We start from the raw sequence: 26,522 nt of genomic DNA, 5'->3' as shown, positions 1-26,522 counted from the left end.
AATATTGACTAATACCTCCTTAGTAAAGTGAAAGTAAATTAACTAGTGGTGGTGTGGTAGATATAAGTGCACTAAGCCCCCTTAGGGGGGGTTAGTCCACAATGAAGAGGAATTAATTCCCCCCGCATTACCTAGGTCATCACAAATAAGGCATTAGTGCAAAATGATTTGAATTGAAGCAAGATAATACCGTTTCATCTCCTCAACCTGATTCCGCCCTTTTTTTCAAATCATCCACTTACCACGAGCGACGGCGTCGCTTCTCCCCCCCCCCCCCCCCCCTCGAAACTAAAAATCCCTCTAATTTCCTCTTCTCCTCTCATCTCGCTCGGCCTTCGTCTCCCAATGAATTTTCTCACCCGACTTCTCTCATTTTCGCTCTCTCTGCTCCCCCTGCTCCTCTCACTTGGCTCTCGTCTTTGTTCTCTGCTCCCTCTGCTGTCTCTGCTCCCTCTACTTTCTCTTGTTATCTCTCGTTTTTGCCCCATCTCCCTCTCTCGTCTCTTTCTCTCTCGGCCTTTCTCTTCCTTCTCCCTCTCTCGTCTCCCTCTCTCTTTTCCCTCTAGGCCTCCATCTCTTCTCACTCTCGGCCTCCGTCTCCCTTCTAGTTCTCGCTCTTCTATTTCCTCCTCCCCCGATTTCCTTTGATTTAACCTATTCCGGTTTCGATATCCTTCGATTTCCTTCAATCTTCTTCGATTTTTGACAGTTAGGAGTCGATTTCTTCCATTGGGCTTACATTTCCCCATTCGACGGTGATTTCCCCCAAATTTCAGAAGGTAATCCAAAACCCTAATTTTTTTCAACTAATTTAGTATTGTGTTTGAATTAATTTTAATTTTTGTGCGTAATTTGTCTTGATTGTGGCCTAATTTTGGGATTTAGGGTTCGAATTCGTGTTGATAGGGTTTAATTTCGGGATTAGAGTTGGAGTTTGAATAATTTTGTAGATATCCAAATTTGAAATATTCAGATATTTAGGAATAGATAGAATTCATAATTTCAATATCTGAATCGAATCCTATCCTCATATTGCCCTATGAATATCTGCAATGGAGAGGGGGGGAGCCCTCAGCAAAGGGGAGGGCCCTCTTCTTTTTGGCTCCTAGACCAATGTGGAAAAGCGCAAACCAACAATCATTTCTTAAAGGAAGTTTCATTTTTAAAATTGACCATCATTTCAAGGTACTTGAACGAGTGATCCAACCAAGACAACTAAGTGGTTAGAGATGAGGAATCTCGTTAAATTTAGAGGAGGACAATGGCTACGTCTGTATAGAACCTTATATCCATGCAAATTCGAGCAATGATCTTTCCTACTCCTTTGTTTGTGAGCTTGTGATGGTTGGATGATGTTTTATATTCATATGTTTGAGAAAAACTTTACTTGGATGACTAATTTGCTCTATTTCTTATCAGCTTAAGAGGACACTTATGAAGTACTGTGGACATTTCAAGTTCTTTGTATAGATAAAAGTGCTAATATAAGCTTAGAAATGTCTCTATTGTTGTTGAGAAAACAGTAACGTTTCTTTATTTATTTATTTTCTTGTTTTGCATGTATTTCTAAAAACATTTCCATATTGCATTTAGCACTAGTACTCAAGTGGATTTTTCCTGTATGTTGAAGAATAAATTCCTATCAACCTGCTACTGGGTGGCACTTGCAGTCTTTCTTAAATTAGCAGGTGCTGCAGTTGATTAGTCTATGGTAAGTGCTTTTAATTTGATTGGAAAAATTCTACAGTGTCCAATTATGGAATCCAATAATTAACACTGGCATAGTTTGGAATAATTTTAGGAAAATTATGCATCCATGTTTCAGGTTAAATATTTAATAACAGATGGTTTGCTCATCTCAAATTTGTTTGTACTATTCATGGTAGATTGGCATTGTGAAAAATGACATTCTCAAGCTGGTTGACAGTATTGAAAGTTATGGTATGCATCTAAAATATTTTTACACAAAGTACTGCTCAAAATGTGTAGCGAGCGTCCTCTAGACTTGAAGGAAGCCATTGCAAGTGTTTGTTTTGCTACACATCCCAGATGGTTGAACTGCAACAGATTCAAATGCAAATTGCCATTCATATGAAATATAATCTGGGATCTACATATAAATTAAAATAACAACTTCTAATACATTATCTTCCATACATCAAACCAAAATTGTACAAGAACATAAAATAGAGAAAAGAAGTTTACTACAAGTCAGAAGAAGGTACACAACCTTCAATTTCAACTCAGCTTGAAATAATCTCAATCAATCAATGGATCAATCATCTCTTTACACCAAAAATAAAAAATAAAAAAAATTAGCCTCTTGTACCTGGCACAGTGAACTAATCAGGTTGCGTCAGGAAAACAATGTTGTGACAAATGTACAAAAATCTCAAGCTCGTATGGAACATAAATCTTCAAACACTGTTTTGATGTTAGGTCTCTCATTTACAGGAAGAATACATCTCAAAGAAACTGCAAGCAATTCATCCATAGCTCTCGGAGCTTCTTCCAAACACATAATGTCTCTGTTATTACAAAATAATTTATTAATTATATTCATTTATGTTATTTTAACTGTTTTATGTTCTTTAAATAATTTATTCTAGTAACACGTAATTAATATATTAATTTATAATAAATTATAATCATTAATTGGTTTAATTATGAAATTTTTATAATTAATTAAACAATTAGGTTTATTTATTATATTCCCTTATGTTATTTTAATTTTTATTAATTTTATATAATTTATTCTAGTCACACATAATTAGTATATTAATTTATAATGAATTTTAATCATTAATTGGTTAATTATCCAATTGCTATAATTAATTAAACTATTATGTTTATTTATTATATTCCCTTATGTTATTTTTTATTTTCTATTAATTTTATATAATTTATTCTAGTCACACGTAATTAGTATATTAATTTATAATGAACTGTAATCATTAATTGGTTAATTATCCAATTTCTATAATTAATTAAACCATTAGGTTTATTTATTATATTCCCTTATATTATTTTTTAATTTTTTTATTAATTTTATATAATTTATTCATGTCACACGTAATTATTGTTTTAATTTATAATAAACTATAATCATTAATTGGTTTAATTATCCAATTGTTATAATTAATTAAACCATTAGGTTTATTTATTATATTCCCTTATGTTATTTTTTAATTTTTTAATTAATTTTATATAATTTATTATAGTCACACGTAATTATTGTTTTAATTTATAATACACTATAATCATAAAATGTTACTCATTTTCTTCTTTATTTAGAAAAGGACACTAGAATCTGTTTTCCAGACACTAATACTGGAATCTGTTTTCCGGCCACTTCAACTAACTGGCTTGGACTAACACCCAAATATGAGTTGAAGTGGAAGCAAATCATCTCACTTCAATTTCACCCAAATATGAGTTGAAGTAAATTTTCCACTTTGAAGCATAGCGTACCCCCCCCGCGGATAGGTGACGAGGCCCCACTCTCGCCGGTCCCGGCTACCTTTGTAAAAATAGGAATAATAAGAAGTTCACGCCATTAGCTTTCTCCTGGCTTTGACGAGTCGGGTCACCGATCACCTGAACCTCGACCGTGAGCATGACGAGTCGTCTCTTACCCTTCGTTTTCGCATCCCTGCTCTTCTCCGCCTCTGCGTCTCAGTCAGATGAGCTACTTCAAGACGACGAGTTCGTTTCTGTCGGTCTAAAGTCGGATTTAGACCTCGAATTCCTGCGACCTGTAAGAACGACGTCTACACGGAAGAAATCCGATCCAGACTCTTCGTCTCTCGATTCTAAGTTGCACTTCTCACTCGAGCATGCCTTTGGAGATTCTGAATTCTCGCCGGCCGGAACCTTTTCTGCTCGCATCAAGACCCTGCATCACGGAGGACGGGTAAGCTTTTGCTGAAGCTCATGTAAAACTGGGATTTTAGGTCTTTTTTGCTGAGTTACTTTACTGCTGTTTAGTGGTGCGACTGACTCTTGACTACTGATTGAATTTGTTTTCTATTCTTTGCTTTTTCGTATTTGTTCTAGAAGCAGGAAGCTATTCAACTCTGATTGCAGCAGTGTTGTCGCTTTTGTTTGTTTTCGTCACGTGTTCCTTTAAGCCCGCAATGAGTTGAATACGTTGCAGATGATCTACTTTTGATTTCTTTGTTGTGATAGTGCTTTTATGGTTGTGGTTTCTTTACTGCCTCCAGACTATTACTGAATTAACTTATTTCCTTTCCTATACCATTTGGTGGTTATGGACTGGCATCTTGCTGTCATTTATTTTTTACATCATTATTTGTTAAACTAAGTTTGCTTTTTCTTCTTGAATTAAAAGGCCAAAGTTTCCTTAGTTTTAAGTAGTTTAGCTGGTATTATGTAGATTTACCTAGACAAAGAGAGATCAGCTGACTTGTTGGGACCAGTTTCATGCATGTTTGCTTCTTTCTTATGATTCCTTGTAATGAAGATATCCCTTGTACGTACTGGAAACTGCTGAGCTCTTCAATCTCAGTTCTAATTGCTGGCATCCTTCATCCTCAAAGTCATATATTATCTGTGAAGCTAGTAGTCATTTTGAGTTGCCATTCTCCTTTATTGAAAAGTGAATTGGTTCTCCTTTATTTCTGATAGAAATGTTGTAAACTAGAGATGAACTGAGATATTTGACCTGAACAGACAATCACAAAGCTTCGATTTGTGAGAGACACTTTCACGGAAGATGAGAAGGAGAAGTTCAAAGTAACATCTTGCCCCTCTGCTTCAGTTTCATTTACTCTGGAGGCGCATTCTTGTAAATGCCTTAACACAGTTGTCTTACTTGTTTCAGAAGCTGCTGAAAGATGATGAGTTTTACAGAATAAAAGTACCATCAAATGTATTGTATCCTCCTGGCAAAGATTTTGTAGTATCATCAGTCAAAGCAGTAAGTCACTGCTATTGATGCTCAAAGTGCTATTCTTTTTTATTTTTTATATGTGGAAGTGAGAGATTTGAGATGAGAGAGAAGAAGGAGATAGAGCGAGAGATAAAAGGCCACTAGAGTGAATCCTGAAGTCCTGCCAATCTGCAGGCACTAGGTTGGAGGTTTGATCTTCACCATTCTTAAATACTACTTAAGTGAAAAAATAAGTACAATGAAAAGTTACCCCTTTATACTAGTCTATCCATAACTCTCTAATTATAAGACATAAAAAGCTTTAATTTTAACCAACTAACTACTAAGCAATTCAAAACACTTTCCTACTCCTAGAGGGGTAAAATGATAAGGTGAATTGACCAAAATACCTTTGTTATGTATAATTTAACATTTCCCCTTAGGCTGAAGCTTACATATCTAGTAGCCCCAGCTTGTTTTAAAAAATATCACATTTTTATTTTCCAAAAATCTTGGTAAAAATACTACCGAGTTGGTCAACAGATGTGACATAAGGAGTGACCACGACACCAGTCATTGCCACATCACGAATAAAATGCAATCAACCTCAGTATGTTTGGTTCTTTCATGGAACATGGGGTTATTAGCAGTTAAGATCACATCTTGATTGTCACAATGCATCACCATAGAGTCCTATGTGATGAACCCAAACTCAATTAAAACATATCATTCACTGATTGAGCCATTGCGCTATATTTTACTTCTACACTGGACTGGGCCACAAAATTTTGTTTCTTGCTCTTCCAACTAATAAGATTTCCTCCAACAAACACACAATACCCAAGGGTTGACTTCCTGTCCAACCTAAATCTAGCAAAGTCAGCATTCGGATACCTAGCAATCTCTAAACGACCATGAGATTCATACCTAGTGTTCCTTTGAAATAGTTCAAAATTCTCAGACCTAGTGCTCCTTTGAAATACTTCAAAATTCTTTATGCTGCCTCCAAATTTCTTTCTAGGAGTCTCCATGAATTGACCATCACACTAACAACAAATGAGATGTCCAACTGAGTTACTGTTGCATAGTTCAGAGTTCAGTTTGAGCATAAGTCTTTTGTACATGATCTTGTCCTTAAGTATTGGACTAGTGTCTTCATGAAGGTCATGATTCACTTCCATGGTGTTTCAACAGGTTTTGCTCCAACAACCCATATCCTATATCATGTTTGCATACTTTCTTCGTGTTAACACAACTCCTGCCTTCTCACTACTTCAATACCAATAAAGTGCTTAGCCCCCAAGCCATTTGTTTGAAAGTGACTCCTCAGATTTTCCTTCACTTCTTTGATCCCCTTTATATCACTTCTGGACTGCTTATGTCATCAACATACACTATTAATACCACCACACCAGTTGGCCTCTTCATATCAAACTATGAGTGGTCACAATGACTTCTTTTAAATCCAAAAGACATAACCACTTCACTTAACTTGTCAAACTAAGCCCTCAGGCTTTGTGTAAGTCCATAAATAGCCTTTTTGAATTTATATTTTGCAAAGTCTTGGAGGTTGTTCCATATAAGCTTTTTTTTCCAAATCACCATACAAGAATACATTTCTAATATCCAACTAAAAGAAAAGTCAACCTTTGTTCACCACCATAGAAATCAAAATCTGATATGAGCTCAACCTTATGATAGGAGAAAAAGTCTCAAAGATATAGATACCATAGGTTCGGGTGTAACCCTTATCCACTAGTCGTGCTCTCTATATACCCATCGGCCTTGTACTTCACTGTATAAACCCAACAATTGCCCACAATGGCAGCAATCGGTAGTGGGTCACACAATGTCCAAGTGCCCCTTTCAAGTAAGGCATCCATGACTTGCTTCCACTTAGGACAAGAAACTACCTCCTGTACGGAATGCGGACTATGACAAGAGGAAAACAACTAAGTAAAAGTCTTAAAAGGAACCGGAATGAGTATAAAGAAACAAATTAAGAGAGAGGATATTGAGTACATGTGCAAACACCTTTACGAAGAGCAACAGGAAGATCCAAATCACTTACCTCAAAAGTCATAGGCAAAGAGGGAACTGGCAAGGAGAGAGGAGAGAGTCCTTTGGAAGGTGTCTTGTTTGGTTTCATGTACTGATAAACTTGTAGTGGCTGCTTAAGCTTGATAGTTGGGGGTGTAAGGCTAGGCACATCAGTCAAAAAGATAGGAAGCATCTTAAAAGAAGGTTACATCTGCAAAGACATGTGTTTTCCTTGTGCGAGGATCACAACATTTATATCTTTTTTTAGTGTAAAAATTGTTAGTGAGTACAAAAATCTTGAGTTTATTAGTTGGGAATGAGGCTTCCTAAGTTGGCTAGTTATTTTGGGATGGGCCTTGGACCCAACCTCACATGGTATCAGAGCAGGTACTCATATGTGGGCCTACACCTAAATTATCCACTTGTAGAGCCACAAAAAAGGGTCTACACGTGAAGGGGAGTGTTAAAGAATAGTCCCACATGGATTAGTGAGTACAAAGATATTAAGTTATTAATTTGGAAAGAGGCTTTTTAAGTTGGCTAGTCATTTTGGGATGGGCCTTGGACCCAACTTCACAACAATATCCAAGGGAAACACACTTAACAGACCTTGGTGACAATTTATCATGTCAAGGACTAACACATGGACATAACACACTGCACCAAAGACACAAGGACATGAAGGAACAAATCACTGGTGGGCTTGAGAACTTACAATTGAATTTTTCCTCCAACATAGACGAGGGTATCCTATTGATGAGAAAACAAGTAGTAAGGATAGTCTCGCCCCAATAGGATTTAGGAACTTGTATTTGAAAAAAAAAAACATGGTTTGGTCCACAATAGGCAGACAGTTTGTCACTCCTCCCACCACCACAGCCTTGGCTTTGACCGCCCCCTCCACATCCACTGGGTGTCAAGTAGAATTAGGCTGAATATTGAGGACAGCAATTTCTATCAACTTGTTTTCCTTGCTGCCCATAGACACCACAATACTCTCTACACGCATAACTCATTCAAGGTAGGTACATCATCAACTGCTAGTATTTGAGCTTGAATAGTATTATAATCTGGACATAAGTCATCTATGAATTTTGCTACATGATTTGCCCTTGTTTGTGGAGTTTCTTCTCATCGGTAGTGAAAGGATGATATACATTAATCTCTTATAGGTTCTCTTGTAGTTCACTGAAATACTCAACTACAATACTATATACCCACTTGAGACTAAAAAATTAGGCATATAACTCGTACATCTACGACAAATTGCTTTACTGATCAAAAGTGGATTCCATGGAATTCTAAATTTTCTTAGCTATCTAACAATTCATTACTTGACTTCACTGTCTAGGCTCCATATTGTTAACCAACCAGATCCTGGCTTGACCGTCCTCTGCTTCATAATCTTCTGTCATATTTGGAGAATCATCCTTAATGTATTTGACCTTCCTTTTAGCTTTTAGGTACCTCTGGACATATTTGGACCAACTCAAGTAATTTTGTTTGTTCAGCTTCTCAAAAATAATTTGGATGGTATCTTTACCATCAAAACATCTAGAATCCTTAATAGGAGTGATAACTTCTTCAAAATCTGATATTATACCTCAAGAAGCACTCAGTAACACAAAAAAAAAAAAATCAGAATTCAAAGTATACACTTTTCTGCTTAAAAAAAACTAAAATTTGCCTGTGTGGACAAGGTTGGTCTCACATAATACTGAAATTAGATCACCAGAAGTACAATTGAAGCCAATATAATATAATTATTCCTTAGTCAGAGAAATTGAATTCCGGGGAAACTAATTTTGGGCTGATGTCAGCCTTAGAGATGATGATGCAGGCAATCTACAGGTCTGGAAGACTCACAAGCAGAAAATTGGGAAAAAATCCAAACAACTCTCCAGGAGCACAAAAAAAAAAAACATTAAATTGTTCAATCAGCAGCACAAGTCATCAACCCTAGGGTTGTGGCATAGTAGTTAAAGGAAAATCCTAGCCTTAATCTTCGATCAGTAGAAAACTTGAAAAAATCCATCCTTTAGAAATCGCAAAGCAGTATAAAACTGGAAAAGTCTGAAATTCCTCCGCAGCAGAACCATAGTATTCTAATACCATGTAAAAGTGAGAGATTAAAAGGAGAGAAAAGGAGAGAGGAGGAAAGAGAAGAGAGAGAGGGGGAAAGAAGGGCACGAGAGTGAATCTTGAAGTCCTGCAAGTATGCGTACACTGGCTTGGAGCTTAGAAATCGACCTCCACCCTTCTTAAATGCCCCTTAAGTGAGAAAATAAGTACAGTAGCAGTATTACTCCTCCATCCATAACTCTCTAATTATAAGACATAAAAAGCTGTAAATTTAACCAATGAATAAGCAATTCAGAACACTTTCCTACTCCTAGGAGGGTAAACTGATAGCGGTAACATAACCAAATACACTTGTTACATCTAATTCAACTGTATAACTGTGAGCATGAAATGGCATTAATGAATCTCCTAAAGGGGAAAAGTGTGAGGGGGGGAAGGGGAGAGTATTCAAACACGTCCAAACCAAAAAAAAAAAACAAAAACAAAGATAAACCCACTAGGAAGTACTATTCTCAATGGTCTGCTAGATAGTATCTAAACACCTTCACTTCTACATTCACTGTTTGAACTAAGCGCTATTAGGTAACTAATAAAATTTAGATTTTTTTTGTCATCTGTGCAAATCATCCTGCCAATGTGGAAATGTTTAAGTTCCTTATCAGTTTATTGGACGAGGTTACTAATCCTTTTGTAATTTCAGAGATGTCTTGTGCAAGAAAGTTTGGATGAGCATTTTATTATCCACATGGTAACTTCAGATTCTCACCCTGTATTTTCTGAAAAGCTCATTATTATATCTTTTTCATGAATGTTATTTTTGTATCGATGCTTTTGGATATTTATTGCGAAATAATTTTTTTAAAGCAAATGACATTGGATATGCACACTGTAACTGTTACTGAAAATTTTTATGCAATTCAGGCAGGTAGGTAGATGGAGAAAAGCAAGGAACCACTTGGAACTATTAATTCTGCTTAGTTGAACCTTTCAATTGTCATGATAAAAGTATGATGCAAATGCCTCAAGAAGCTTGTTAAATGCTCTAACAGCTGCAAGAAGGAAGTGAAGTGTGTGATCTCATACATCTGGCATTTATACTAGGTGGCCATGCACATTTCCAACTCACTTACCATTTTAGTTTCTATCCATAGAAATGAATAGAAGGACAAAAGAAGAAATTTTTATGGATGCGCTGGCAAGTTGTCATTTTTCTGACATGTATGTTATTACTTGCATCTGTGGAATGTAGATATGATGTATGTTCCGAATTGCTGTATTGTACTTCCACAATCACTAGTATCTGTTACAAGAACAGCCAACTGATACAATACGACCCTAACTGAAAAGAAAAAAAAAAGTGAAAAGTGATACCAATGCTGCTAAGCAAATCCTCTCTTGTAACTCGCAGATTTTGGGGAAAATCTTTCTGATGTGCATTATCATTGTGATTCTCTAATTTCTATATCCTTAATTCATAAGCATTTGAAACATTTGGCTGTACCTGAATGCAAGGTAGCTACATCTTGCATATACACCAGCTAAAAATTTTGAATTAAAGGAAATTTTGTAATGTGATCAGCAGTACATATCTTGGGTCTCTGAAGCTGGTAACTGGCCTTTATAAATGTCAAAGAAGTGAACAAAAGTTTGACTATCTGAATTGGAGGATCCTCCTTGTTACTAGAAAATCAACTATATTATCATGTTCTAAAAATATCTGATCGAGTTTTTATCTATGCCAGAACTATATTTTTACATTCCTGGCATGCGTTTCTTTAAAATGATAAGATTTTTATGCTTATTTCTTGCAGGAAGGTATGAACATTTTGGCTGTTAATTATGGTTCTGCCAGTGCGTGTCAGTATCCACGGGTGCTAAAATTTGTAAGTCAAATGAATCACTTATGTTGCACCTACATCTGAAATACTAGCGCCATTAATTTTTCTGGAGAATAGAAAGAAAAAGACACTGTGGAGAACGACATTGATGTATTTTCTAATATTATCCTTGTGATTGGCAGACCACTAATTTGATTCAAAATTGCAGCCATTAAAGTGGGCTTTTAACACATTTACCATCCTGAAGAATGGTGAACAGGCACCAAGGTAACGATTTTGAACAATCTTGTTTCTCTGAGTTTGTAGCAATAAATATGGCTTAAAAAAAAAAAATATGGCTGATATTTAAAAAGTTTTTCACCATCTGGAATTCTGTTGACGATGGCTGCTCTGCAACAGAGAGCCAAAGGTTATGCAGAAAAATAAGAAGAGAACTGTCCTTTAAGAAAGCCTGCTATCTTCCTTGTACCTGGTCCTGTGTACTCAGATCAGCCAATTTGGCTGTTGATTCTTGGGCTAAATTGGGTCCCTCCCTTCAATCTCTTGTTGTAAGGGGAGGTCTCCCTTGATGTACCTTCTTCTTTCTTGAAATAAAATCATCACTATTTAAAAAAAAAAAAAAACGCCTGTTATCTTTGCCAAGTCAATGTCAATGTAGACATACTAGAACATGCCACATGAAAGCTAATATATCTTTTTGAATTATTCACAAAGGTGAAACATAAATTGTTCTATGAAAAATCTTAAATTGTTCCTTACGTTTTCTTATGAATGTACTGCATTTTTTGACAAAAATATGTGATTAAATTTTGGATCCAAATTCAGGTTAGTCAAATTGGATTGGTAGCTTCTGTTACTAGACTGTTTTTTTTCTGGAAATAGTTCATTAATCAAACTTTTTTAAGTAGGAATCCATTTGGATCAGTTGATTCTGCAGGAATCAGCTTCACTGCTGAAGTGATTATCCAATTTGTTCAGATTCCTTTATATGCTTCAAACTTTGTGAAGATGCTGAAATGAGATTATTCATTTTTGTTTTTGTTTTTCTTTTTCACATTGAACCCCGCAGCCCTGAAAAATAAATAAAAGGTATCTTAAAGAAAAGATTGATTCACCACTAATTTTGTAATATCCGCAGCCAAGAAACTTGTTTACTTCAATTACCAACATATTTTTGCTCAATGTCGTTAACATGAGCATTTTCTTGCTGAAGTTCTTGTCCAGTAAATCTGCTACCAAATAGGTACAGAAGGATAAACTACTGAATGTCTCATCTTATGTTTTTAAATATTGCTTCATTATCAGCAGTTGATTTGTGGATCTTGTCTTATCGCTTGCAGAACTCCAGCTTTTATGGATGAACTTCTAGGTGGGGAGGATGGAGAAGGTGAAGGAGTCAAGGCTCCAGAGAGGTCTTTTTTGTCTAAATATGTGAGTATTTTTATATTGTTTTTTGTCTTCCTGCTTAGTGAAATCTCTCTTATCTGCTGGTGCTTTCTGATTCTGACGTATGGAATGCCTTAACTTTATTTTTTGGGCAACTTTAAGTGGATGTATATGATCCCGCTTGGACTTATTGTCATGAATGCCTTCACGCAAGCAATGAACTATGAAGAGCCGGGTGGGCAACAAGGAATCCAGCAGCAGCAGGCAGTAGCACGACCCCCAAATCCAGCTGTCAGAAGGAGGTAACAGGTTAGTTCTTAATTGAGGTATTTCTTACTTGGTAGGTGATTGTAACTAATTTATCGTAAACATTCACAAATTTGATTTTCTTTAGAAGATTAGAAAGTTCATAATTTATAACTAGTACTTTGATTTCCCTGGTTGATTGGATAGATGAGGCATCTGGCATAAGTAATATCATCTGGTAATGAAGGTGGAGAATGTAGGAGAAGACCAAGCTGTTCCATATAGTAATTGTGAATTGAATGCGTAGTTTCTAGAAGTGTTTAGGTTGCCAGCAATTAAAGAGCCCGGACAAGTTAATCACTAGAAAGAGTGCCTAATTGATACCATTATAACATAAGGGTCTTTAAACTTTGTAACTATTTTGATATTTGAATGTGTACAAACCAAAATGTGGTCTCTGCACCCCATTACACGAGGATGACCTTCACCTAAATGTGGCATTGTTCTGCTTTCAATGTGGATGTAAGAGTTTTATAAACCCTTCCTATACTTGCAGACATTTTTAATACCTCAAATTTAACTGCACCCATTTTTGTAAGATCTCGTGCATCCAAATTTTTTGGTCAATGGCATCATGTACTGAAAATTCATTGCGGGAAAGACACAAGACACTTGTTAGTAACAGTTAGAATGATTTACTATTTCCCAATTTCCATCCAATTAGATGACTTGTACTGTCTTGTTTGAACATGTGAACTTACAATTTTGTGCCATTTCTCTCTGCAGGTCATCTGGAATTCTTGTATGACATTTTGGAACGGCTTTTGTACTTTGCAGTTAGCTTCTCCTCGTAAGGAAATCGTGTTCCTTTCTCCACTTGCTGAACAATATATTAAGAAAATCTGTAACATTCCATTGTTATTGCTTGTAGAAACAGTGACCGACTTGTCCAGCACCAAACCTTCAGTGAACTAGCATTCCAATTACTTGCAGTATCCACCTTTTTCCCTTTTTTATTTGACCAAAAAATTGGTAACTGATAAAAATAAATTTATATCCCGAGCTCGTTGCAGCTGGTTTATTTGCCCTCAATCAGTACTAGCACTAAGGTTCTTATGACTGGTGCGATTCATACAGTAAATAGTATCTTACGGATCAGAGGACAAGATCTGACCATCATGTAGGCATGTTGTTTGGAGTCATAGAAGCCCCTTGTTGCTAATGATCGACTCCATTTTAAGAGTGTCAGGCGTTATTAAGGGCTGCCCACATCAGCATTCTGCATCAGACTCGCCGACCCAGGTTTGTTTTTTGTTCTCTACCTCCATAGTTACAACTATGTTTTTTCACTTGTTGAGTTGATTTGCACCCGGTTAGGTTGAATTATATTCAAAAAGGGGGGTTGGATTGGGGATAGACTTGACCCTCTATTATGGATTAGTCACCTCTGGCTCACCCCAAATCTGGCCTCCAAACTCACGGTAATGATTTAATTCACGTTACGATTCAGTCAAGGTTAAAAAATCCTAGTTACAGCCTGAACTAGCTCAACAACATTTAACAGCCAGGAAAAAGCACATTCTCAGTAGAAGACGTTTCTACCAAAGTCTGGGACCTGCTAAGACCTGTTCCCATTTTTCTTCCAAAAGATGACTCAGACTCAGATTGATGAATTTATGCTTAGTTGCTAAGGATTTAAGACGAGATGAAGAATGACTACTCTTGGAAACAGGGAACTAAGGATGAATTCTAATAAATAAACAATTTTTTTCACCCCTTGCAGTAAGAACGAAAAAGAAGAAAATGGCCATAACCATCTGAGACCCCTTCACGAGAGGAGAGAGACAGGCGAACTTGATTGGCTGGAAACGATTGAAATCTTCATTCGTCGAGGTAATAAACCCAGAGTAAAGCATCCAGCAAAAAACTGACTGATTAAAAACATGCAATTCCAACCAAACCTAAAGAATGCCAAATGGTTTCAACATGCTTCTCATCGGTTCATACTAAAAATACAAAAACTCTACGATATTTCGATATATGATAACGAGACTACCAGACATTTGAAATGCAGAAGTTACTGTTTGGAGATAACTACATATAAATGCTGTTTTCGGTACTTTATGCAGATAACTGCAAAAGCAAAGTTCCTATTGAGGTTGACCAGCTAGTTCTGGCTTCAGCCTTTGAAGTTGTTTAGCATCTGTTGCAGCATTCTCTTGAAGAGTCTAAATAATCAACCAGCTCCTACTGCTCATTCCTTCGAGGAAGAGCTGCTTACATCTGATACAGAACTTTCTCTTGGATTTGGTGATGTCAGGGAGCCACCCTTAATCATTACTTCAGGATGAGACGGGTCAAGTGACGAATGCTGAAGATGAGGCATAGGTGGCTGCTGCCGAGACTGCAGTTGAAGCTGTTGCAGTTGGCGTGCTGCTAAGAGAGTGCGCACAGAATTGTTCTGTGAATAGAACTGATTGACACTACCACTGAAAGAAGCACCATAATTCATCAGTGGTGCACCATTAGACATCCCTTGGCCAGTCAAAATTTTCAGATGCTGTATTTCCTCCCTCAACGCATCATTTAAAGCTACAGCCAAGGACGAGTGGTAAGTAAATGAACCAAAATGCAATAAATAAGCATTTGAAACTAATATGATTTAATAAAACATACAACAGAAATCTGTCACAAAAATGATATCATGAATGTCAATCAAGTAGAAGTTCTTGAGACGTAAAAGAATATGTGACCAGTGACATTTGCCATCAGTAAGGCTGCTATATATTAGCTGCAATTATACAAGAACATTGTTTAGCATGTTATACAGAAAGTCTTGCAAAACAGTGAAATTCAACACAAAAATCATTTCTTGAAAATGAAATAGCATGTTATTCAATATAATACTACTAAAAAATATGAGTTGTTTTATTTAACTCAAAAATTGTAAAGGAGAAGATAATTTTGCCCAGGAAAACAGAAGCTGATCAACTAGGCATTAGCCACCCTCTACAATCTAAAGTAGCTTACACATGGTGTTTCTAAACTATTACACAAATGCCATTTGAAGAAGAACTGCAAGGGAAGATTGAGAAACTCTTTCCCTTCTTTTCTTTTTTCATGTTATTTTTTTCATTGGTTACTGGGACGTATGAATCAAGACCCACTCTTACAGACTATGTCAAGTACTTCAATATATATGCATGTATTGGTTCATGTTCTAGACATCGTAAGTGTGGACTTGAGAATAATTCACAGCAAAATTCTAGTCATCATGATCAATCTGAGAAACAGATAAATTCATGTTGAGAAAAATCAAAGGCGAGAGAGCTAGAAAAAGAATGGTTCATGTACAATCACCAACTTGCACATTTTTTAGTTTCAGTAATTTAATGCCACAAGATAACATTCAACATTGCTGGTATAAAATGTTGATCAACATTAAAAAATCATGCAGCCTAGAGAAGATATGAACAAATAGGACATTCTAATATAAAGACGAATTTTGATATCATTTTTTTTTTTTAAATGATGCTGATTTGATATCATTTCTTTGTTTAATGCATTTTATGAAGACAGTGAATGAAGACCTACGTAGCAGTGTCATCTGGAAAGGACACAGGTTATGCTTCCTAGATAAATCAGAGCCATATTACTCAAAACTACCAAGTATCATTTAAAACCAAGACTACCAAGGACTATCAAAATGATAGAGGATGCTAATAGTAAACATAGTATGCTTCACCCTGGGCACTAGACTGTTCATATAATTGCTTACAGGAAATTGTTATTATGTCATTCAGATATGATGAAGACAGAGAATGGTGACAATAAGGTGAAAACTTACCATCTTGCAAGTGAACCTGTTGCTCCATGGTTTGCAAACGCAGTTTCAGCTCATTGTTTTCAGCAGTCAGTTCAGTTGTATCTCTCTGATCATGTACACAACAGACAAACTTCTTAAAGACCCTGTAACTTAATACAGAACAACTACACAGAGAGACAAAAAGACCCAAGAGAGAGGTAAAAGTGGGGGAGGGATAGAAAACTTTAATTAATTATTTGTTGGCCAAAATGTAGAAGATCAGCTATGGGAAGTTTAATTGCAAACCACCCTCATATAATATCAATTTGGGCTAAAACATACAAAGGCTTCCCTCCTCTGCCCCTCTCCTTAATAAAAAAGAATTGGAGGTTGGTGGCAAATTGTGAATAATCAGCCTCAAGTTGCAATCCTTAAAGACTCCTGCCCCTGGGCTCTGAAAGTTGAATTTCAATGGAAGCTCAGTCAATAACCCAGGTCATGCTGGCATTGGTGAGATCGAGATCTCAAGGGTTCTGTTAGGCTTGCTTTCTCAGGCCCCATCGACTAGAAAGGACTTTGCAGAGGCAGAAATTACAGCAGTAAAGCAAGGCTGTAAGCTATACTTTTGAGCATTTTTCTGCTCCATTAGTTGTCCAAGGAGATTCTTCTATGTGATCAGCTAGAAGAAAGGATGTTCAAAACCTCCCTGGAGATTCAGATATATATTATGAGGAAATTCTGGACATTTGTAGGCCTTAAGTTGTTTTGTGACTTCACAGATTAAGGGCTGCAAATTCCGTTGCTAATTCATTAGCTAAGAGGGTGTTAATTGCCCATCTCTTGTATCAGGAGCATCTCTCCCACTGCAGGTAAATATGCCTTTTGTAATATATTGTTCTCTCTCAAGTTAATAAACACCTCCACCATTTAAAAAAAAAAAAAAAAAAAAGTGGCTTAATATATTTAGTGCATAGGACACACAAGGTACCTGTAACATTGTCAACTGTGCTGACAAAGTGGTTGCCTCATTCTGAAGTGTCTGTACTTTGCGCTCAAGCTCTGATATATAGCGCATCTTCCGTTCTTTAGACCGAGCTGCTGACTGTCTATTTGCCCAGATCCTGACACAGCATGGCAAAATAATCAATAATATGTTTTTTCAAAAAGAGAAAGTGCATTGGGTGTTTAGCTCAATGGCCACATTGGGGAGCTTCTACAGTGTGTTCTTGGGTTCAAGTCATACCAAGTAGACGTTCAGCATTCAAAAAAAAAAAAAAAAAAAAAAAAAAAGGGGAAAAAACAAGGGTTTTTAATGCATGACAGATCTCAGATGGAAGTCACACACATTTCCTCCATCAACTGGAAAATGAAGGAAACAAAAGGAAGCTTGTCCCACAAAAACAAAGGATCGTGGAAATCCAGAAGAGATTCAATCATTCTTCACTTACAAGCAAAATGCTTCTGGAGATCATTTTTCTGTGCAAAGGAAACAACAAATGTTCACCAAAGGATAAACAGTGACATTGCAGCTAACAGAGAGCATAGACACAAATTAAAGATACTAAAAAAATTATATATGAAAGAGCCAATAACCCTCCAGGGAGGGTTACACCAAGGGATTCCAACTAAGAACATATAATTGAGGAACAGAAGCAAATTTTAATCCATGAGATGGGCATTTGATCAATACATAGTCAAGGCAGTTATCTTTGCAGTCCATTAGGTACAGAGAACCAGATTCAGAGACAACTATCTTAGCTGTCCATTGGGTATGGAGAACCAGATGTCAGAGACAGTTATCTTTGCAGTCCATTAGGTACAGAGAACCGTAAGTCAGAGAAAGTTATCTTTGCAGTCCATTAGGTACAGAGAACCGTAAGTCAGAGAAAGTTATCTTTGCAGTATGTCCAGTACAGAGAACTAGACCACTTATATTGCTTAAATTAAATAATTGTTTGACAATGGTTTAAAATTTAAAGAAAAGTATACACTACAATGTACAATAGGATCATTCTAGGTAGTGTTTTTTGCCATTTTGGAGGGGTTGGGAATAGGGGTGGGGAGACTTGAACCAAAGTAATTTCAACCGAACAGCCAAGGAGACTACCGAAGTCCTCGACAAAATGAAAAAAACGAGTAAAAAGAACATGAGAACCATGTAAACAAAGGGTTGGAAGTGCACACCATCTTTAGCAAGCCTATCAGCTAAACCAAGTAGATATTAGAAGATTGTAGTAACAAAAAGGGTTAACTACTTGGTTTTGTATAGTAGAATTTCAGAACAGTTAAAAAAAGATCACTAGTAGAAGATGAGAATGGCAGAGATGAAAACGTTGAGATGGGCATGTAGAAAAACTAGGAAAGACCCAACTTAGGAATAATAACTTTAGAGAAAACTTAAAATAGTATCCCCACAAGTACGAACACTAGAAAGAATCCTTTAAGATGGTTCAGGTACATTTCTCTCAGGTCACAGAGTGCAAAAGTGAGAAAAAGAACAAGATAAAGAGTAAGACCATTCTGACATTGATGGAACTAGTAGAACAAAGGGCAACCAAGAAATGGCGCTGACCAATGATAGAGGTGAATGGAAGATGGTTCATACAGCCAACGTTAATGATGAAGAGTTAGTGTCTACTACCATTACGACCATACTAAAGAAGGAGAGCAGTCAATTAAGGCTAATATAGACCAATTTTCTTCAATCCTATCAATGGGTTATTCTATTATACACAACCATTTAAGCCCAACACAGTGACTTTCGTGGAAAACTGAAAGGCACCCCGGGAAAATATACCTCTTTGCTCGTTTTGGGTCAATTAAGGCTAGATCAGCAAGCTTTGCCGCAGACACGGCCTTCTTTGTATCAGCCACAGAAGCCCCTTCAGCAGCCGAAACAAATAATTCCGGCTTGATTGAAGTGGACCCATCCATAGATTGGCTGTGCTGGTGCCTGACCCTCGGCTTGTCACTAGGACCTGTACTCACATTCTCACTTGGAGCAGCGGACGCACGAACTGTTCCAGATGATTCACCTATTTGCAACACGGAAGTCGCACAAGAAGAAGAGAACTTATCCATGTCAATGTACATGGAGATGAGATCTTCTTCGGTCTCATCTGACAGAGAAGGTCCATCTCCAGAACCAACTACACCAAGATCGCTGTCAAAGCTAATGTCATCTGGGAGTCCAAGAATCTCAGAGTGAGCCCGCCTGTGTCCACGGTTTTTTGGGGGGAAATCAGGCATGCCGCTAATATCATGGCTGAAACGGCTGGATTCAGGAGAAATAGCTGACCCAAAAAGAATAGAATCCGGCGTTGTAACTGAAGCTGAAGAGGGGGAGGCGTCGGACTTCAAAGTAAACGAATTAGTTGTCGAAGGAAAACCAGAATAGCGGCCTGATGGAGGCGGTAAGCCCCCGCCGCCCCCTCCTCCATGAGCGGGGGACTTTTCCCTGTCCATTCCAAACCCTAATGCTCCAGAGCAGAAAGGAAAAGGATACTCCAACCAACAGCCCTAGGCAGAACCGCAAGCAATGTGAAGATTTAAACCCAAAACGAGCAATGTAGAACAGCACCCGTTACAACGGAGTAGCTAATTCCACGTCCAAAGCGGAAATAGTAAACGGAACGAGACCATTGAAATCAAACACGCGAAACCCAACAGAGGACGAATGGGAGGAACTTCGACTACCTACTTTAAAATATTCAACCACTCCAAAACATTCCGACCAGCAATACCAGGAGATTTCAGCTTTAATCATCAGGAAAATGCCGGACCAGATGGACAGAAAGCAAACAACCACCTCCGCGACTACTAGATTTCTCAGAAAAACGCGAACAAGACACAACCTCAAGAAATGACAATGGACAGCAAGCAGCTAGAAGAAGCACCCATTAGAACAGCGACCCAAGCTCCACCTAAGCCGAAAAACAAATAAAATAGAACAAACAACTCCAGGAACGAAGACAAGAGTTACGATGTAACATAGAAATCTAGCTAAGAAATCCTCAAAGGGAACAAAATCGAACCATTTGACTGCAATGCCACGGAGAAGTAAAGAAGAGAGCGATCTATATAAGCCCAAGGCTTGTACAGATATCGAGCAAAAAAATTAACTTGGAAGATACCGAGCTTCGCGTTAATGGAAATTTCTCCTCAGCATTCGCTGTCCCGGAACGTTACTGTTCTTCTGCATCGAGTTAATAGTGTCCCTGGCTAACATACACCAGCCGGTAAGTACGCCGGCCTCGTACCGCGGCGCAGAACAGGTGCGCAGTGCGCCCTCGCCATGAACGCGGTCGCCACTCGCAAACCAAGCTTATTGGACCGGATCCAAAAGGAAAAAACCGGCGGCGGGCCCCACGACAATGAGGGTCGAATTATCTGAAGGGGGTAAGAAATTAATGTAACGCGGGAGCACAGATTCACATAGAGCCTCTTTCCACACAAAACCATCAGTTAATATAGTAAACCAAATAAAGAGCAATAATCTTTTTCAAGTGTATCTTGCTCTTACTTTAAAATCATTTAAGATATATTCATTTTTTAGTCATGAAAAATAAAAATAACATGGATAAAAATTGGCTCAAGTAGAGTATTCACCTATTGATTTCCCTTTTAACTTGTTCCTAAAAATAACAAAGAAACAGGAAGAGAGATAGAGAGACGAACTTCTCGTTTGTGCTTTCATTTGTAATTAGATATAAACACTTGAGCAAGAATACTAAACGAGTAAGAGAGATTGTTAGTAAAAACACAAACAAACAAGTAACAAAAAAATCCCCCAAAATTCATTGATTTAGTAAGCCTCGCCATCACAAACAGAGTATAGCAACAATAACAAACTAAAAAAGAAAATTTTAGGTGCCTAATAGTAGGAGGTGTTTACTGTTGTGTCGATTGACAATTAAATGAAATAAATACTCGTATGAAAAGGGAAAAACTAAGATGATTTACCCTATCTTGCCTTTGGAGTTTGCTTGGTTGCTCATTCTAAATTTATCCTTCTAAACACAAAGTTGTAATACTTCTTCAATTATCTCTATTTGATATGATGTGAAACCTGATAGCAAAAAAAATGAAACACTGTTAATTAGCAACAATATCTAACATATATTCGAAAAAAAAAAACTATGAATGCAAACCTGAGAAAACTTTTACAATCTCAAAGGTTGCCTGTCTAATCCTTTTATATGTAGCTGTAAGCATATAGCTGAGAGAAACAGTTACGCATATTCAAAATAGTCATGAAGTTTGTCAGTTGCCTGCAAAGAGATGAGCTCATATTTGCTGTCAAAACCGTTTTTTTTTACCAACTTGAGGCGTTACATAAGTTGTTCCTTTTCCACTAACACGTGACAACGCATACAATAAATTTTTACCAGAGGTTGGTAATAAATAATATAACAATAATATATAAAAAAATAGTATTTTGATTTTGAAAGTCTATTGTAAATGATGTATGCTTTTACAAGTCTAACGCAAGTTTACTTATTTATTTGTTCATTATTGTCAATGTAAATTCAAAATGTTTCAACTAACTTTAGCTATTAAAATCAATTAAGCTATTGAACCACTTAAGCACTTATTTATTCGTTTACCAAAGTTAAAGAGTTTGAGTGGTTAAGAACTCCCTTGACATTTTGTCTAGGCTTAAGTCAAGTTGATCTTACAACCCAATGTTGGAAGACCATTGGTCTCAAGATCTCACTTCGCCAAGTTTTATTATGATGATAAATATTTGGAACTAGCTTTTCTTTTGAATGAAGTTTGAACAACTTCTAGGATCAAGTTTATGCTCCAAAATCAAGAAAGAAAAAAGTTGTTCAAGCAAGCAAGCAAAAGAAAGAGTTTCCTTACCAAATAAAGATTGGCACTTGAATGTCACCCTTAATTCAAATGTTATAGCCAAAAACATTGCAAGAATAACTTTTAAGGTTTGATTCAGTCAAGTTAGGTCACCAAACTTTGTAAATGATCTACAATTGTGATAAGTAGATTGAAAAAAGAAATTTGAGTATTTTTCTTATGCTTATTCATCAAAGATTTGACATATCTTACAAGAGGACAAAATATCCATTTCAAAACCTTCTAACTTTACATTGCAACACTAGAGTTTCCTTTTTGAAGTATTTTTCAACCTCATTTGACACTAGAGAAGCATGGCATACCAAAACAATCTTATACTTTCAAATCATCTTTGGAGGTCGATTTAGGGATTAGAAGTTCAATTTATCAAGTTTTGAAAAGTTTAGACTAAAGCTCTTGCTCTTGAAATCTGTAATTTATATTAGTTTAGGTTGATGTCGGAATTAATCTCTTTGATTGTCAAACTATTTTGCATTATCCAACAAATGAATTTGAGCTCTGATTTTCAGATCTAACGAGTTATTGAGCAAGCAAAGCAACATAAAACTCTCACTTTTAAATCCTAGGTTCTTCTAGCTTTCAACTTGAGCTAAAATTGATGTTGTAGGATTGTTAAACCATTTGCATTAGTCCAATCACTATTTTTTAGCTTTAAATTTCAGATCTTCTATATGATAGGAGTTCCATTTGAGAAACCTAAGTACCATAAAATTCTTATTTTCGAGTCTTTTAGTGTACTTGGTGATTTCTATTTGAGCTTATGCATTTGGATTTTGAAATGATTAGTTTTGTTTTGTACATATTTTTAAGCTGATATTTTTAAAACAAATATTATTTTTGCGATTGTTTCCAATTGAAATTATACCTTAAAAACTCTAATTGTATTTGCAGATTGAACTCAAGTCTAAAATCACTTGAACTAGTGTATGTTTAAGTTATTTATTACTTTGGAAGGCACAAAGGTGGGGTGCGTTTTTATTTGTGTTTATTATTATATAATTAGTTTATTAAGAGACATTATATATGCTGAAAATTTTAAGCAAGTAATCATTGCATGATCATTGGACAAATCTTAAGATAAGTCCTAAATCTCAACTTACATCATCCTAGAAGCCTTTGTAGCTATAGTTAAGTTGTTGAGAAGCGAGTTGTATACTCACTAATTAGGCATTTGTTGCTTAACCCCCCCCCCCCCCCCAGTTGTAAATCCCTTTATGGGTCTAGGTATGTATAACCTAGTTGAGCTTCCCTTTATAGGTAATTGTTGTAATTTGCCTTTGTGACCTTGTTGCTTTGTAAGTGTAGTTAGACTTTTCATTAATGTATTTGACTCTAGAATATAGATATACGTTGGAAATGAATGTAACAACCTAAGTTTGGGTAGTGAACCACGATGAATCAGTGTGTTTCTTGTTATGTCCTACAAGGATAAACTTCGAGCAGGGGTTATTGTCCTAAAGATCCTCATTAAATTAATTTTAATGATAATGATCACTTAAAAATTAATTGTAAAATTTGAATGAGCAATTTAAAAAAAAAAACTCAAAAAGAAAATTGGTAAAACATTTGTCAGATTGACTAAGGATCAATCAAATGGCCTATGTAAAATGACAAGAACGATTGCTCAAGATCAATGAAGGGTTGTTTGACCACCTGACATTGATCAAGTTGGATAGGAGAGAGAAAAGGCATTGTGTCGATCTATTTGCCTCAAAGGACCAAAGACTAGGCTAACAAAGGCTAGAAAAGAAAAGAAAAAGCTAAAGTCTATTTGATTAGATTGTCTCCATCCAAACTAACAAGAGAAATAAAAACTTCCATTGCAACTCGTTTAGTCAAATTTCCAAATGACTTGACCAATGAAGGCCTGAGAAGAGAAAAGAGGAAAAAAGCTTCACTAAGGAAGACCATTCGACTCAATTGACTCTATTCAGATAGACATGAAAGAGAAAAGTTATTGGAAGTAACTATTCAGGCAATTGTCTAAATGGATTAAAGAAAAAAGGAGCATCTTAAGAAGACCACCCGACCAAACCATAGTTGTCTGAATGATTCACTCTATAAATATTATAGATGAAGTTTCAAAGGTTTGATTGCCCCACAACATTTGTAAGTGATTTACCTTTGTGATTAGAAGCTCAAACAATGAATTTTAGTCCTTTTTACAAGATTTTTTGTATTCAACATGGCTAGCTTTTGCAAAAGGATAAAGAGTTATTTTATTTTTTAAAATAAATGGCTAGAAACAATTAGTTTATCAACCATTCGATTGAACTCTATTTAATCAATTTCATGTCCCCCACACTATTAACCAAGCATAACTATAGTGAAACAAAGAAAACTCAAGCTCTTGCATCCTTCCATATGTTTTGAGACTTTAAAATTCAAGAGAAAGAGCCAATTCAATGAGGATTTTCAAAAAGAGATGATTACTTGAACTTTTGACTTTAAAATCTATTTAGTGTGCTAGAGCTTTTTGCACTATACTTGCTTGATCTTGTTTTGATACCATTTGAATCATGTTCAATTAAGTTTTGGTTGTGAATTTATTAAATTAGACTCTTAATTGAAGCCTTTCTACGTCTTTTCAAAACTCTAATCATAAGTTTTTAAAATCTCACTAGACTTATTGTTAAAAATAATTAATTCGATTAATTGAGCTAATTGTGTTGTGATAGTATCACTTAGGTGTTGACCGTATGTTGACTTCCTTATTGATTTTGATGATAACAAAATTTAATAGAACTAACAATTGCAAATCTAGTATTTCAAATACTTTTTCCTTCAAGAGACATCAATTTCAAGGTCTAAAATATCAAAAGGAAACAAGCTTCTCAAAGACATTAAGCTTCATGGGAAGTGAAGAATTCTTGAAAAGGCACCCCTCAGAAGATGAAGACAAATTGAAGACTACAGTTTTAAGGTTCACTAAGAAATATCAATACTCAGTCAATCTAAAGAGAGTTGTCCACTTCCAAATTTTGAGGTACAATACAAATTTGGAGCTTTAGGACATGTGTTTTGCTAATGCATACACATATTTCATACATGTTAAGATCACTTCGGGTCGCAAATTTCTATGTTTTAAAATTTTATATAGTGAACTAGCACTAGAATAATCAATCAACATCTGCTAATGACCAATCAACCAGATACATAAGCCAAAAATATAAAACATGATCGATCAACCTAAGTTGATTGATCGATCATCCAAAACATGGCCAATTTGTGCTATAAAGCACGATTGATCAACCCATTTGGACCGATCAATCAATATTGTTTAGGCAAAGCAAATTCTTGTTGATTGATTAATCAACCTTTTTGAGACTGATTGATCACACAAAACTTTGCCGGTCAAGGACATAAAGCATGGACGATCATAGAAAAGTCATTTATCGATAATATTTGTAATGCTCTACCAAAGAGAATTCTGATTGATTGATCATACCATGTCATTGATTGATCAACTTAAAGTGTCATACCTAAGGGGAAGATATTGATCGATCATACCATCAATCAACAAAATACATTCTAATAGAAAAATAGCCAATACACACGACTGATTGATCATTCACTTTACACTAATCGGTCAATGTAAACTCAAATTTTTGAAAATGGGCAAAAACGGCTAGTTTGGTTTAGGCAACTTATAAATACCCACTAAACCTCCCATTGAGAAGTTAATGAGTATCTATTGGTACATCCACAAACTTTTGTTCTCAATCATTTGAAAATCTTCCTAAAGTGTTTTTGTAAGAAAGAGTGAGTCAAACTCTAGAAAAGTATTTCCTATTTTCCCAAATCCTCTCCATTGCATACGCATTAGACAAGCTCCATCATTCACATTGTGCTATAAAGTTGAAAGCTTGAATTTCTCAAGGAGAATGTTTTTCTCCATTTGATAAAGGGTGTAAGTTATCATCCATTCTTTTGTATTTTGTTTTAAGAAAGGTTCATCTAGAAACTATTTGAATCTTGATAGAAAGGGTCTAGCTAGAGCTAGAATCTACCCAATCTCTTGGAAAGATTATTTGTAAATCATGTATTTGAGCTACACGTGGCTTAAAGAGAGTAGAATCTCTTTGATGTAAATTCCAACTAATAGAGCTAGATTAGTAAAATTTCCCAAGCAAGGGTTCTTAGGTAGTGAATATTAATAAGAAAATATCGATAATAAAACATCTTGCGTCAACTATTGTGATGTGTGAATGTTTTATGCTTTAAATTACATGTTTGCATGATTTTACTTTCTACGCCTTAAAGAATTTTAAACTTGTAATTCTCAATTCACCCCCTCTTGAAAAGTGACTTGGGCCACCACTAGGATTAAATGTATTCTTTTGTGGTTTATATTACAATA

General features: G+C 36.1%; 2 protein-coding genes across 3 annotated transcripts; one reads left to right on the top strand and one right to left on the bottom strand.

Annotated features, from left to right (window-relative positions):
• The first annotated feature begins 3,579 nt into the window (after positions 1 to 3,579).
• On the top strand, positions 3,580 to 13,575 carry LOC137961919 (uncharacterized). Of its 2 annotated transcripts, XR_011115097.1 has the most exons (10): positions 3,580 to 3,913; positions 4,693 to 4,755; positions 4,844 to 4,939; positions 9,714 to 9,761; positions 10,825 to 10,896; positions 11,060 to 11,118; positions 12,192 to 12,282; positions 12,400 to 12,546; positions 13,270 to 13,333; positions 13,415 to 13,575. XR_011115097.1 is itself a non-coding variant. In XM_068808559.1 (9 exons), exons 1-8 carry the CDS (start codon positions 3,617 to 3,619, stop codon positions 12,541 to 12,543), a joined length of 870 nt encoding a protein of 289 aa, XP_068664660.1. In that variant the 5' UTR covers positions 3,580 to 3,616; the 3' UTR covers positions 12,544 to 12,546; positions 13,270 to 13,575. The 2 variants fall into 2 exon arrangements, 1 of the variants encoding a protein (XP_068664660.1); XM_068808559.1 differs by having other exon boundaries at positions 13,270 to 13,575.
• Positions 13,576 to 14,452: 877 nt separating this feature from the next.
• Positions 14,453 to 20,316, bottom strand: LOC137962372 (probable transcription factor PosF21). The gene is made up of 4 exons (XM_068809197.1): positions 19,086 to 20,316; positions 17,277 to 17,409; positions 16,331 to 16,415; positions 14,453 to 15,075 (listed from the first exon to the last, which is right to left on the bottom strand). Exons 1-4 carry the CDS (start codon positions 19,751 to 19,753, stop codon positions 14,738 to 14,740), a joined length of 1,224 nt encoding a protein of 407 aa, XP_068665298.1. The 5' UTR covers positions 19,754 to 20,316; the 3' UTR covers positions 14,453 to 14,737.
• Positions 20,317 to 26,522: the final 6,206 nt, after the last annotated feature.

Source organism: Aristolochia californica, unplaced genomic scaffold (assembly GCF_029961685.1).
Source record: "Aristolochia californica isolate CCGP_79_NKW_82.1479 unplaced genomic scaffold, dmAriCali1.0.hap1 SCAF_4, whole genome shotgun sequence".
Lineage (NCBI taxonomy): Eukaryota > Viridiplantae > Streptophyta > Magnoliopsida > Piperales > Aristolochiaceae > Aristolochia > Aristolochia californica.
The sequence above is the reverse complement of the archived record's forward strand: the minus strand, read 5'-3'. Positions and strand labels throughout refer to the sequence as shown.